This window comes from Dendrobates tinctorius, unplaced genomic scaffold, assembly GCF_039654945.1.
Source record: "Dendrobates tinctorius isolate UK_male_01 unplaced genomic scaffold, ASM3965494v1 ptg000111l, whole genome shotgun sequence".
Taxonomy (NCBI): Eukaryota; Metazoa; Chordata; class Amphibia; order Anura; family Dendrobatidae; genus Dendrobates; species Dendrobates tinctorius.
Window position 1 is genome coordinate 6,384,470 of NW_027361779.1, and position 14,895 is coordinate 6,399,364.

General features: G+C 40.4%; 1 protein-coding gene across 3 annotated transcripts in view; it reads left to right on the forward strand.

Moving 5' to 3' along the window:
- ASCC3 (activating signal cointegrator 1 complex subunit 3) overlaps positions 1–14,895 on the forward strand; it is an 825,088-nt gene that overhangs the window by 406,037 nt on the left and 404,156 nt on the right. The window contains exon 15 of one of the 3 annotated variants that reach the window (XM_073589497.1): positions 2,494–3,680. The exons of the other annotated variants lie outside the window; for them this stretch is intronic. Coding sequence (XP_073445598.1) covers positions 2,494–2,628 — 135 coding nt within the window. The 3' untranslated portion in view covers positions 2,629–3,680. Of the gene's footprint in view, positions 1–2,493; positions 3,681–14,895 lie in introns of those variants that run through there. 3 annotated transcript variants of the gene reach the window in all.

Sequence of the window (14,895 nt, forward strand, 5' to 3'; positions counted from 1 at the left end):
TTCAGTGTTTTGAATCCGGTTTTCAGCATTGTTTGGTCAGTATGTCAGTTCTTGCCATCAGTGAGTTTTCACATATGGCAAAAAATAAGCTGTAAAGCTTCTCCTACCCAATGCAGTATTCAGACCAGACAGCACACAGATTGCACACAGATGGCAATGTGTGCTGCCCATTGTTTCCATGGACATAAAGACTTGTATGGGTAATTTTGATAAGTGGTTCAGATCAAAAGTGGACATGTCTGTGATTTTTTTGTGTATACATGGTCCACAAAAAACATGGACATGTGAACAGCTCCATATATCATATGTTCCTTTTCCTATCCATGAAAATGCCGAAGTGAAGACATGATTGAAAAACGGACATCTGGATGCAGCCTAAGGCTAAGCTCACATATGCATTTTTTGCTGCGTTTTTTCTGCAGAAAAAACCTCTCTTGGCGGTAAAGAAGCTGTTTGCAAAAAGGTTTTGCTGCATATTTTGCTGCCTTTTTGTTGTCTCTTGTGCATGCTAATAAAGTTTAGCGCCCCCCCAAACAAATTCATGCAACTTCCTTAAGGTTTTTGCACCAAAAACTCTGCAAATCCTAATATCTGCATTTTTTGCTACATTTTTTCACTTACTTTTCTATGGGTGACGAAATGCTGAAAGAAGTGACTTACTGCAGTTTGCCAAATCAGTCACGAAAAAAAACATGAGATGATGCATGAGATTTCTGAAATCTCATAGCCTTTGCTGGTACTGTAAAACGCAGCTTAAAATTTGCATTAAGAAACGCAGTGAAAAGCCAACGTGTGAACTTAGCCTTAGGGTACATTCACAAAAACATTTTTTCAATCCTTGTGCACTCTGCGTAGAAAATGGACCGCACAGATCAATAGTAACCAATCTGGGCGGATGTTTTTCCACATGGGCATAAGTATATGAATGACAATACAGACAAACATTTCTCATAAGGCCTTGTGAACTTAAGCCTAAAGGGGTTGTCCAGGTTTGGCACGACAGCCTGCAATCACTCTATGTGACTGCAGACTTGTTAATCTTCACATCGCGCACAGTGCATGCTGACGGGATTCTCTGTTGCTGGTGCCAGGAGCGGGCAGTCATGTGACCACAAATATGGAATATGTATTCTTCCGGCCACATTCCGACTAGACGTGCATGGTTTTGATCAATTTACTATTATTGATGATTCTCAAGTTCACTGCAGACTTTCATGCCAAACCTGGACAACCCCTTTAACTGCGCAGTGACCATTGAATTATCGGTTTAGCGCCTACATATTCTCAGCACTGTACATTAGTTGAATCACTCACATCTTAGATCTTTTAAAGCAGTTTTTTCTCCTCTTTTAAAAGTAATTTTTTTCTTCCCTTAGTATTATGTAAAAAAAGTAACCGAATCTAAATTGCCATAAGTGAATAATCTTTCCTACAAATTACCAAAATGTAAAGAGGTCATTCAGAACCGCTAATGAATTGCACTTATCTAATAGGGCCGCGGATACATTGTATTCTGTTGTGCCAGGTATTTATCATCCTGCAGTTTAGAAAACAATTGCCAGATTTATTATTGCGCCATCCCACTGCTTTGTGCGCCAGCTTTTGCAATGTACATTAGCTTGGACCCAGTCCAAACATCTGTTCTTAAATAAAATTCTCAATTGTTGGAGACAAATACTCTGAATTTTAATTTGTGCATATGATTTGTACGTTTATAATTGAAAGTAAGTAGCGTGAAGCTGAAAGTTTGCAAAACGGAAATGTTTTGGCAGCAGTGCATTGTAGCACTGCCTGTGCCGTTACCTAGCATCACAGTATGAGTCATTGCATTCATTTTATTAGAAATGACTTGTGCTACGTGGTTTGTCTTGTCATTTCCATTAAGTAAAACAATTATTTTTGTTATTCTGTTATTTTTTCTTTTACATCAGTGCTTTACTGATATGTTGTCTGCGATCAGTAACTGAAACATAAATGTTTATTATGGAAAGTTGGAAAATCCACGTGCCATGGGTGGTCCTACTATGAAGCTCTTCTACAACGCAGATTCCCTTATCTAATATGTTATAATGAAGCATCCTTAATTCTACATAGAACAGAAGCGGCCCTACAGCAAATAGAGAATCAATGTAGAGAAACATTTGTTTCACAAGAGCTAGCATTAGGTGTCCTCCATTGATGCAGCCTTGTTCTACTAAACCCAAAGGGCTATCCATCAGGTCTTGATTAATATAGATTTAGGGCAGAGGTTCAACCACTAATTTGCTTGTGTAAAAACTGCCTTTTTCTCAGTTTACATTGTGTTTGCCTGTTTTATAATGCTCTTTTGCTATATTTTTCATAATGTTGGGCTTTAGGATGCAAAACAGTTTCTTTTAAAGGGAACTGTATTTTCAACAAAGTTTGCAGATATCAATAGTACATGTATATAGAAGAAACGATAGGAGAATTGTGCTTGTTTTTTTCCACTTATGAGACATTTTTCCACCCTAGGCCTCGCCTCATGAACTTGTCAGCTACTCTGCAAAAACAGCTCATGTACCCAGCACAACAGCAATATTTCAGGTTACACAGACTAATAAATTCTATGAGGAAGCAAGGGAAGAGGAGGAGAGAGAAGCAGAGTGAGGACACAAGTCAAGAGAGACAAAGATAGAGCTTTCTGACAAGTCTTTTACCTAATCCAGAGCTCAATTCTCATCTACACTGCTCAATAATGTTGTAAAATGCCCTCTGTGCTGCTTCTTTTTCTTCTGGAATAAGGGAATAAAGAACACAAATCCTTCTCTGTGGGCTGTGATATGTATGAGAAATCACAGCAGCTAGTATCCTCTGACCGACTAAGAGCAAATTAAGAGATGAAGCCTGCAGAGGGGAAAACGTAGGATACAAGTCATAACGGCCAAACATAGTGTTATTCTTGTTGTGTAATTCGATACAGCTTATTATGAAAAGGTGCTTGAAATATTGTTAAGCTCATCCAAATGAACAGTGTACACGGCACGGCATGCATTGGACCAATATCACTATGAAATCAGATACGAAAGTTAAACCTCTCAAGAAGACCATCTCTTTCTAGAGGGAACCCTTTCCTCTAACAACCAGATCTTTATGTAATTATTTTAAAGTTACATTATAGGTCATTACATTAAGGGCAGCACTGTGGCTCAGTGGTTAGCGCTGCAGCCTTGCAGTCTGCCTGTCTTTCCCCTATCTTTAGAGGGGTTTCTTTTTACTTCCTCTACCCTTTTTCCCCTCTCTTCCCTAGTTATATTTGACCTTTTCCTTCCTACCACTTTGCTTTCCTTCCCTACTGTTCCTTACCCTTTATCCACTCCCTTCATAAAAATTTATAAAACGAATAAAGATTATTGGAAAAGGAAAAACTTGGTGACATTCCCTTTCATGGAATGGAGCGAGCACAGAGATGGGAAGTTACAAAGATGTTTTGCAGTAGAAGTCATGTGGCACATGAGCCGAGGCCTACCCATGTGGTAATCTGCAGCACAGCCTCCCATTATATGTAAAGGATGGAGCCATCTTTTGAAGGAAAACACTTTAACCTGGAGGCTGGCATACAAGAGGGTAGCCATGATTGTTCCTGCAGAGTGTGACTGAGTAGATGGGACCCATCCTATGGAATGAGACGGAAAGTGGGCCCAAGCTGGGGACTTAGAAGAACGTTGCACAATACTTTTCTGTTGGTCTCAGTGTAACTCTATAACCGTTGTAATACTAAAAGTCCTATGATTCACTACATGTCTTTAGTAGCGTAAACTGGGAGGACGCAGGTAGAAGACAACTGAAGGTTACGTTTTGATATTGAGCATACATGTTACACATAGGTCAGAAGATGTGAAGTTCACCAGTGCACTAAACACCAGATGTAGCACTGTGTGCACACTGTGTCATTGATGATTTGTGGCAATTTGGTCATTTTGTGTACTATATATGTTCATTTCAGTTCTCATTCATTCCATTTGTGCTAGTACATAATACATCCACTGTCAGTATACAAAATATCTGAGATGGGTAGGACCTGGTCCAATATAGGAAATATTTGCAATCTTGAATTTTTTACATTCTATAAAATTTGAATGAAGCATTAGGAGTTGGGGAGGAACACTTTGAGAACACGTCAAGTACGTGATCCAAGGTCAAGTATGCCAGTGCCATTTTTTATAAAGATTAAAGAGGTTATTTATTTATATTACTAGCGTGTTGTCTCTAAAAATAACCAGTCTTTCCTATCCCTTGATGCTCCAGCACCGCTTCTCCCCTTCTACATAAATGATGTACTGTGTGTTGCACATGATCACTGCAGCAAATTTTTGGACGCACAAGACTACTGAACCCACTGATTCCGTGCACAGGTCACAAGCCATGGAGGGAACATCATGGCTTCAACTATGTAAACATAGACCAGCAGCATCACAGAAAGGCATTGCTACATTGGCAAGGGATAAGTAAGGCTGATTTTGTTATTTTCGTGCAAAGCAAGCCTGTGGAAAAAATAAAACGTAATTGTAGACAACCCCTTTAATTGTTTAGCTATGGTACAGATAGACTTATCTAAAGGGGTCTGACATATTTTGACAACATACTAATTATGTAATTTTATCATCTACAATCTGTATGCCTTGGTTAATGGCCCACTGGCACAACACCAAATACAGTAAGTCTTGGAGTACACATTGACGAGCAAAAGGGTAACCATGTTTTGAACTTTTGACTTTCAGGCTCCATATCTCACCATCCACTACAGCTTCAAACGTCAGACTACCATCATTTTCTAGACAATCATCTTGCAACTAATTAGCATATGATTAGTTATGCAGATTCGTGTCATGTCAGTGTATTGTTATTGTTTTGCTCCTGGTGGTGAAAAAATCTTTTTCTTCTTGTATACTACAATTTACAACCTGTTCTCACTTTCCTAATAAATCAGTGTGTTATGAGGTTGATTCCCAAGTTAAAGGTCACTTGTTAGAATCAGGAAGCAGCTATGAAGAAGATTTCCCAAAAAAGGAAAAACATCATCCATCTCATCAATAGCGGTCTCTCGACCAAAAAAATTGTCAAACTGCATCATGTGAGTGCCATGACAATTGTAAGAATACGAAATGAAGTCCGTCCATCCATTCAGAAGACTACAGGTGGATGTCCAGGCAAAATATGGGTGTCAACAAGTTGGCTCATCACAAGGTCCATCATTTCTGGCTCGACAAACACGTCAGTGGAGGTGACTCTTATGCTTCATAATAGTGAGATCACAGACGTCCATGCAAGATCCGTGCGATGCACGTTACACAAGTCTGTAATGGTGGCCCAAAAATAGGTGAAGAAGCCTCGAATTTAATATAGTCATAAGAAGTGTTGGCTAGAGTACAAAAAGTGGACAGTAGAAGATTAAAAACCCAGTGATTTGGAACAATAAGAGAAAAGTCAATAGACTAGGCTATGATGGGTGCAAATGGGTCTGGAAAAACAAGGGAAAAAGAGGCAAATAGATGGAGAAATTGTAGGAACTGTCAAGTTCAGTGGAGGAAGCCTGATGATATGGGGTTGTTTTACAGCCAAAGGCATTGGATACCTGACCAGGACAGATAGTGGTCTCAATGCTGAGCTATATGTGAGTATCCTACAAGATTAAGTACTTCATACACTCGAATAGTATGTGTCATGATCCAGGACGGGGTTTTGTTTTTGGTCCGTCCTGGTCAGACAGGGGTTAATTGTTTCTGCCTCTCTCTGGCAGAGGGCGGCTATTTAGTGGCCACTCGACCTAAGTCCGGTGTCCGTTATACTCCTGCCCTCGGCTGAGTTAGTTGACCTCTTGCGTACGTGTGCCTTGTGCCTGTTAACTTGTTGCTTGTTTGGTTTTGATCCGGTTCCGACCCTGTTACGAGTTCTGCCTGTCCCTCTTGTACTGCGCTACCCTCTCTGTGTATGACTCTCTGCCTGTGACTTGACTATTCTCTGCTTGTCCCTCTAGTACCGCACTGCCCTCTCCGTGTATGACCTCTGCTTGTCTTACCTGCGTTTCCCTCTCCTCTACTACAGTATCTCTGCAGTAAGTATATTGCATCATCTGCAGCAGTAGGACGCTAAGCCCCGCCCCCTGCAGTCACATGATCGTAGGTCCTTATACTCCTTACTACTTTCAGTGTCGCAGGTCCTGTCTGCTTGAACTTTCACTGCAGTATCGTACCCCGGGCCCTCCAGTAGTGTGGGTAAGTCACCCTGCTCAGCCGTGTCAGTTTGCCGACGCTGACAGGATCCTGACAGTATGGATATGAAATGGACAACATAGTGTTCAAGCAGGACAGCGACCCAAAGCATACATCGAGATTGGTAAAGACATCGTTAAATTACAAAGAAGTAGAGTTGAAGAAAAACTGTATACATACCCAAGTGACTCGACTAGTTTGCACCAACTTTGGGAATGTGCAGAAGAAACCTGGGATCAGATTTTGGTTGAGACATGCTTCAATCTGATCTTGAGCATGCCCAGAAGGATTTAGGCAGAGTTGAAAGCCAAAGGCGGATTTACTAAATACTGTCAAAATAATAACAATTACAATTTAGAGTTTTAGGAGCAAAACGGTAAGAATGCAGTAAGATGAGAAGAATCTGCATAACTAATCATATGCCAAATATTCGCAAGTCAAATTTATGTATGAAGTAGCCCAGATGTTTGTTTATAAAAGGATGGTAGTCTCACGTTACATGCAGTAGTAGAAGGTGAGATAGACTGAAAGTCAAAAGTTCAAAACATTATTACCCCTATGCTCGTCAGTGTACAACCTGATTGTTTTTTAGGTGCATTAAGAACGATAAGATTATGCAGAGTGAGGTGACATTTAAGCATGTGCTTAGCCAGTTTCTTTGAGCTGATGGTCCTTTCGCCTAAAAGTGATATCTCATTATTAAAGTGAACCTGTTGCAATCCACAGGCAGCATGTATCAAAGCCTAGTGGCATTATTATTGTGGCCAATTATATTTTTCTCTGATACGCTGCAGGGTTTCAGACCAAGGGTAGTCTGAAAAGCCAATTGGAAGCCATAGGCAGAGACTTCTGCCAGCTTCTCCCCGCAACCTTCTAGATGATTTTCAGGTCTCGTGTGTACATTGACCTGTCAATCAACTGGAACAGGGCGGGGAGAAACTGGCTGACGGCGCCAGACTAGTGTCACCTTTCATCGCCGGACACCACAGCTTTTCAGAGAATGATATACCTGGCTTCAATGGCACATCCAGGCTCTGATTCCTGCTCCCTGCGGTTCCAACAATATGAATCTATTGACAGGTTTCCTTTAACAAAATATATTACTTAAAGGGAATATTTCCTCAGATTTTTGCTATGTACCGTAATCTGAACACAGCACAAGTTAGGGTTTGATACACAAATTCCAATGATGTGTCATTTATTAAGCTGTGCGCTGTTGATAACTTACAATGAAGGTTTTATCACTAGGACATTATCATTGCTTGTACCAGCAGTCTTGTTCCAAGTCATCCAAATCCGCCCCTCCTCTCAGCAGCTCACAGTCAATAGACCGTGTACACACTGTTGTTAAGGCGGGATTTGCTTTCTGAGCACTGCTGTATGCTGCATCTAAGAACACTGAATGTGTCACAACTATTGCACCCAGGTAAATAAATTATACATTGTTGGAATCAGGGTCTCTTTTCCTACATTATACTTTTTTAGATGAGGTAAACAGATTCCCTTTAAACATAAAGAAATTCTATTAAACAGTTACTTGTCATTGGCTTAGTCTATTTCACTGTTTCAAATATTTTTCTCATTCTTATATTTTAGCTGTTAGGAAAAACAGTTCTAGCAAACACTAGAGAGTTCACGTTACCTTGAATGTGTGTAAATGGCATATTTTAGTTCATGACTTATTAAAATCCTGAAAGTGGGACATATACTCATGGTAAATTCAGTGAACATCCTTCTCTGCCTCTTGGCTAAAATATTGATACCTAATCGCTTGACTGAGCACTCTATTTGTATTCCTAAGAGTCAACTACATTCAGCTCCTGTTAATACAGTTTAACGCTTATTGTTCATTTTATGGTGAAAATATTTATTTTGCACAAATTTAGCTTGTCAGTGAAGAATCTGGATGACTGTTAATCAATTTTTTTCTTTGTTCAGATATAAATATATATACCGTGTGTGTGTGTGTGTATATATATATATATATATTTATGGGTTGAGAGAACGGCTTTACTGCACCATTTTTGCAATTAAAGTTGTAATATTTTTTTCTGTAGCTGAAGAGCAATTTTAACCCTTTAGCACAAGTTTTCATTTTTTTACATTAGTGTAGGGGTCAGCATGTGTAGAGGGGCCTCAGTGTTCCCTCCACATGCGGCAGATGTCAGCTAGCAGGCTTGGACTGGCCCACAGGAGAACAGGAGAAACATTCGGTGGGCCCCCATGCTGGAGTTGGCCACCACCCTTTTATATGAACAGTATTTGGCACCATACACTTCATTCACTACAGTATGTACAGACAAAGGTGGCATCTTTTTAATTTAATAATCAAGCCAATTTATTGCTATAGAATTTTGTGAATGAGGATAAAGTCATTTGCATGCAGATGAGAGGGGGGGCCCTGGAGCTGATGTTACTGGTGGTCCCTTGGCCTCCCAGTCCGACACTGTCAGCTAGGTTGGAAAACTAACATCCAAGTCTAATAGCATTGGATGGAGCTGAGATCTGATCGCTGTTGCTACAGTATGCGTTCATCAATCTCTGACAGTGGCATTTAAATGGATCGATTGCCAGTGCTTGACTCCCATCAGCATCTAAGGGTTACCATAACATTTGAGGCCAGCTGCAATCTTGGTAATCCTGTGACGCTCTGCCACAGGCAAAGCTTCATGATAGGCCACAATTTACACTATATAGTGCTATATTTGAGTATATGGTATAATCGATAAAATGATCGCAGGTCTAAGTCCCCTTAGGGGACTAAGGAATAAAGTAAAACATTTTTTTTTTACATTAAGAAAAAGGAAAGAAAATATAACAGTTCAAATTGCTCCTCTTTTACACCCTTACAAATCAATCTAAAAATCTAAATCTATCAAAATATAAAATAATTAACCCATACGTTAAATGCCATAAAAAGAATCAAATAAAAATGCTAAAACTATATTATTATGGACACCACGCCTCCCTAAAAAGTGAATTTAAAAAACGATCAAACGTTGTATCTATTCCAAATTGGTATAAAAGAAAAAAATGTTAGCTAGCCGCAAAAGATATGAGTCCTTGCACATTTCTATAGATGAGAAAATAAAAATACTAAGAGTCTCAAAGCAAGGCGACAAAACCAAAATACAAGTGCTTCTCACAAAATTAGAATATCATCAAAAAGTTAATTTATTTCAGTTCTTCAATACAAAAAGTGAAACTCCTATATTACCATTTTTTTCGGATTATAAGACGCACCAGACCATAAGACACACCTAAGGTTTAGAGGCGGAAATTAGAAAAGAAAAATTGAAGCAAAAAATATTGTCAATTCTGTACTTAATATCCCCTATTCTGGTATATATGTTCCCCTCATCCCCATCCTAGTATACATGGCACCCTCATCCTTATCCTGGTATGCATGGCCCCTCTCATCCCCATCCTGGTGTGCATGGTCCCCTCATCCCTATCATGGCATACATGGCCCCCTTATCCCGATCCTGGTATGCATGGGCCCCCTCATCCTTATCCTGGAATTCTTGGCCCCTTTCATCCCACCCTGTTTTGCATGGCCCCCTCATCCCCATCCTGGTGTGAAGGGCCTCCACCTCAGTCCTGGTATGCATGGCCCCATTTTTATCATGGTAAGATTGGCCCCCATCCCCATCCTGGTATGCAGGGCCCCCATCCCCGTCCAGGTATACATAACCCATCAGACAAACATTCAAAAGAAAAAAATTAAAGTTACATTTCTGCGCTCCCTTGAGTTGTCTTGTTCCAGTGCCAGCAGCTGCTTTTTGTTTGTAAGCAGCGTATGGCAGGAACATCGTGCACTGCTTACAAGCTAAAGGAACAGCCAGAATATACAGCTCTGGCAAAAATTAAGAGACCACTGCACAGTTTTATAAAATCAGCTTCTTTATATGTCTGACAGCCATTCCATTCCATTGTCAGTCGAATTCCAACCAGAGTACACCTCATTCTACTTAATGTGCTTCTGATTAGGTGATCACCTGAACCAAATCTTATTTAATCAAGGAAAGTATAAAAAACCCTGCTGTGTTGTTCACAATCCTCTTGCAACAGGACAAGCTGGATGGCAAAACAAGTGCTAGTAATATCCCAAAAGTAATATGATTGAAAAAATAACTTTTACCATGCCAAAGGAGTTGAAAAGAAAAGTCTTGTGTGAGGAAAAGAAGGGCTTAATTCTGGCTTTACTAGCAGAGGGATATAGTGAGCATCATGTTGCCTCCATCCTTAAAATTTCTAAGACGGCAGTCCATTACAATGAGGTCAAGCAGCAGACATTGGGGACAACAAAGCTACAGACCGGCAAAGGGGGAAAATGACTTACCACTGAACGGGATGACCGTCATCTTATTCGAATGTCACTCATCAACCGCAGGATGACATCAAGTGACCTACAAAAGGGATGACAAATAGCAGCTTGAGTGAAGTGCATGGCAAGAACAGTTCATAACAGGCTCTTAAAGGCAATGGGTCAAGTCATGTAAAGCTAGAAAAAAAGCCTTTCATCAATGAGAGGCAAAGGAGAGCCAGGCTGAAGTTTGCCAAAGACCATAAGGATTGGACCATAGAGGACTGGAGCAAGGTACTCTTGTCTGATGAGTCTAATTTTCAGCTTTGCCCAACACCTGGTCTAATGGTTAGACGGAGACCTGGAGAAGCGTACAAGCCACAGTGTCTTGCACCCACTGTGAAATTTGTTGGAGGATCAGTGATGATCTGGGGATGCTTCAGCAAGGCTGGAATTGGGCAGGATAATCTTTGCGAAGGATGTATGAATCAAGCCGCATACAAGGTTAAACTGGAAAAACAGTTGATTTCTTCTGTTCAGGCAATGTTCCCCAACTCTGAGGACTGTTTTTTTCCGGCAGGACAATGCGCCATGCCACACAGCTAGGTCAATCAATGAGTGGATGAAGGACCGCCACATCAAATCCCTGTCATGTCAGCGCAATCTCCAGACCTGAACCCCATTGAAAACCTCTGGAATGTAATCAAGAGGATGATGGATAGTCACAAGCCATTAAACAAAGAAGAATTGCTTAAATTTTTTTTTACCAGGAGTGGCATAAGGTCACCCAAAAGCAGTGTGAAAGACTGGTGGAAAGCATGCCAAGACGCATGAAACCTGTGATTAAAAGTCATGGTTATTCCACAAAGTATTGATTTCTGAACTCTTCCTGAGTTAAACATTAGTATTGTTGTTTCTAAATGATTGTGAACTTGTTTTCTTAGCAGCATTTGAGGTATGCAAGCACTACATTTTTTTGTTATTTTGACCATTTCTCATTTTCTGAAAATAAATGCAAAATTTAGTGCTTGGAAATTTGAAGACATGTTGTCAGTAGTTTAAGCTATGTGCACACACTGCGGATTGGTATGCAGATTTTTATCTGTGGAACCGCAGGTAAAATGACCTGCGGATTGGCCTGGGGTTTATCACCTCTACAATGGAGGAGATGGTAAACCGCAGCAGAATCTGCAGAAAAGAAGTCACATGTCATTTATTTCTGCGGATTCAAAACCGCAGCTTTTCCGCAGTTAAAAATCCGCAGCATGTGCACAGCAGATTGTAAATCACATAGACTAACATGCTACTGTACACTGTCTGCAGAACTGCTGCAGATCCGCTCCGGCCAAAACCGCAGTGGATCCGCAGCAAAAACCGCAGCGTGTGCACATAGCCTTAGGCTATGTGCACACACTGTGGAATCACCTGCGGGTTTTTTCCCGCGGAACCGCAGGTAAAACCGCAGGTAAAGTGACCTGCGGTTTTGCCCTGCGGTTTCACACCTCTACTATGTTACAGGTGTGAAACCGCAGCGGAATCCGCAGAAATAATTGACATGCTGCGGTTTGTAAACCGCAGCAAAACCGCGCGGAAAAACCCGCAGCTTGAGCACTGCGGTTTTGAAAACCCATAGGGTTACATGGTACTGTACCATGTCTGCGGAACTGCTGCGGTTCCGCAGGGCCAAAACCGCAGCCGAACCGCAGCAAAAACCGCAGCGTGTGCACATAGCCTTATAGAATAAAAGAGCAATTTACATTTTACACAAACATATACCTATAAAGAGAAAAATCAGACAAAAATAAAAGGTTGCTGTGGTCTCTTAATTTTTGCCAGAGCTGTATGTATTTTTTTATTTTCTTCTGCAGACCTCTGAATTTTTTTCACTACTCTATTAAAAAAGAAAAATACTTTCAAGTTTCATATCACCCCGAGTCACAGTAATTTGGAGAATTGTGATGAGAGTCCATTTGCACCGAACAATGTATGAGATAGAGGCAAAAAAAACAATGGCAAAATGGCTTTTTTTTCCCACTGTTTCACTCCACTTGGAAAAATGTTTCTGTTTTTCAGTATATATTATGGTAAAATAAATGGTGTTCTTTAGATCTACAGCTCGTTCCACAAAAAACAAGTCCGTGTGTGTAAATATAGGAATTAAGGGAGCAGTGACCCACTAAGTTGTAAGAATGGCTCCAACAGATCCCAGGAGCAACATCTGAGCTCTCTGTCCAGAAAAGCGCAATACTGGGAACAACTAAGATCCTGCGCAGAACCCTCACACTCCCAGGCCTCTGGTAGAGGACCCGAGAGTGAGAAAGGACAACAAGGACCACCCCCATTGAGGGGTGAGAAGAAAGTTGTTGTTTTTTTTTGTTTTATATATATACAATATCAATGGAAACATAAAAAAAGGTTATGGTACATAAACTGGCATCGTTGACAGGGGACACATGTATTTAATGATCCATTAGAGTGTTAATGGGGAATCTCAGGGATGCTGATGCTTTTAGTTCAGTTCATTGTCACAATAGGAGCGGCATATAGCGCCCACATGCCAGTTTGACCTGTTAGAGGCATTATGTTGCTGTTTATGGGGCCAGAATTATGTCATTTCAATTGTTCTGAGCATTCAAGGTTGAATTTAATGTTTTTCCTCCAGTGATATAGTAGTAGTAATTTTTTTATGTAAATGTTCATCCTTTCATTGAAGGAACTTTCACAATGCAAACCATCTTAATTTCATATTTGTAGCATGAACCGCGATCAGAATCAATCAACAACATTTTCATGGATATGTCTTACGTCTGGATATAGTTTTTATGTGGAATTTTCTACTACCAAATTTTTGTTTCTGTTATTATCAAATGGATGTTTCTTCTCCCTTTTCATCATATTATATTTAGGATTTACCAGTATTCAGCTGTTATATTTTCCCCTTTCCAGTTTTTTATTCTTCATGGATGTTTCTTTCTGTATTATTTTCTGTCCGTTCCTTGAATACAGGTTCTGTCTCACTTCTTTTTACTTTTTTTTTGTTTCAATTTGATCCTTCTGCCTTTTAGGTATTGTGTATTTCTATTTGTCCTTTACTGTTTTTTTTCCCGTGTTGTGCTGTTCGCTCGCCTCACACCAATTTACTTGCTATCTGATCTCTAAGACCCGAGCTCGGCTTCTAACAGTTTAATAGTCAACAGCACTGCACTTCGTGTGAGTGGGAAGCGATGTAGCTCGTAGTTACTGCTGGAAAAATTGCTTAGCAGCAGAAACAAATGATAATGTTGCTCTAAAATTAGGTGTCTGTCCTTCAAAAAGCTGGAATATCTGCTAGCCGGTGGCGTATCTGCTACACCGTATGATCATTGTCGCTGCTCTAGACTGCGATCTGAGCTCATTGCCATGCAAACCCATTATGGAAGGAGGTGAAGTGACCGGGGGAATCGCCTTGTAGATGCAATACTGGATGGTACTTTACAATTAAATCAAAGGCTGCAGGTTACAGATCTCAGAGATGAATTAATGTCGCTATACAATATCCTTGAAGAACAAGGCTTCTTGTATCTGTTTCTCTAGTCTTAGAATTGCAGGATAAAACCCAGGTGGGATTTAAAAAAATGTCCACAGAGCGTTAAAAAATGCCTACAGCTTGTATAAATATTTCATATGGGCATTTGATTAATTCAGAAAGCCTCATTGCAGAGCACCTCTTTAACCCCTCATTGCTTCTCTAGGAGCTTTCTGATCCCTAATTAATAAATGGTCGATTGCTCCATTCTAGTGCAGAGAGCTCTACTGGCTTGTTACGCCCTGGTTCAGTCATTTTAGGAACATCAAGCCGTTGCATCAATGCAGTCCCGGGCTTTATCAGGTTAACACGGAGTATCTCGCGGTTTGCACAGTCAGGGGGAGAAATGGGCACTATCCGATGCCAGCTCTGGCAGTTCCAGTTAATATTTTGAAGGAACAGCTTGAGAAGATTTTACAGTGAGACGGCTGGATTGGAAGGCATTCCTATTAGGGAATCGTTTGGAAGACTTGTTTAATGCCCAAGAATTCTCTCGTTAGTTAATTAGGAATATTGGGCATTATGTATTTCCGTGTGACATCGGCGTCTAGACTCTGCTCTCCGACTTACTGATGACATGGCAGAGGGAAGCGGAAGTGTTAGTGATGTCCATAATGCTTTTAAAGCTTATGAACCAAGTTAGATGGGGAAATGTAGATGCATGCAGATTGCAGCTGTATATGAAGCATAGACAAACTGGATAGTGTTGTGTCACTATAATGTATTGCAATCATCAGAGACTTGGAGATTATTAATAGAAGGATTTCTCTTTGTTACATAGAATAGAATAAGGT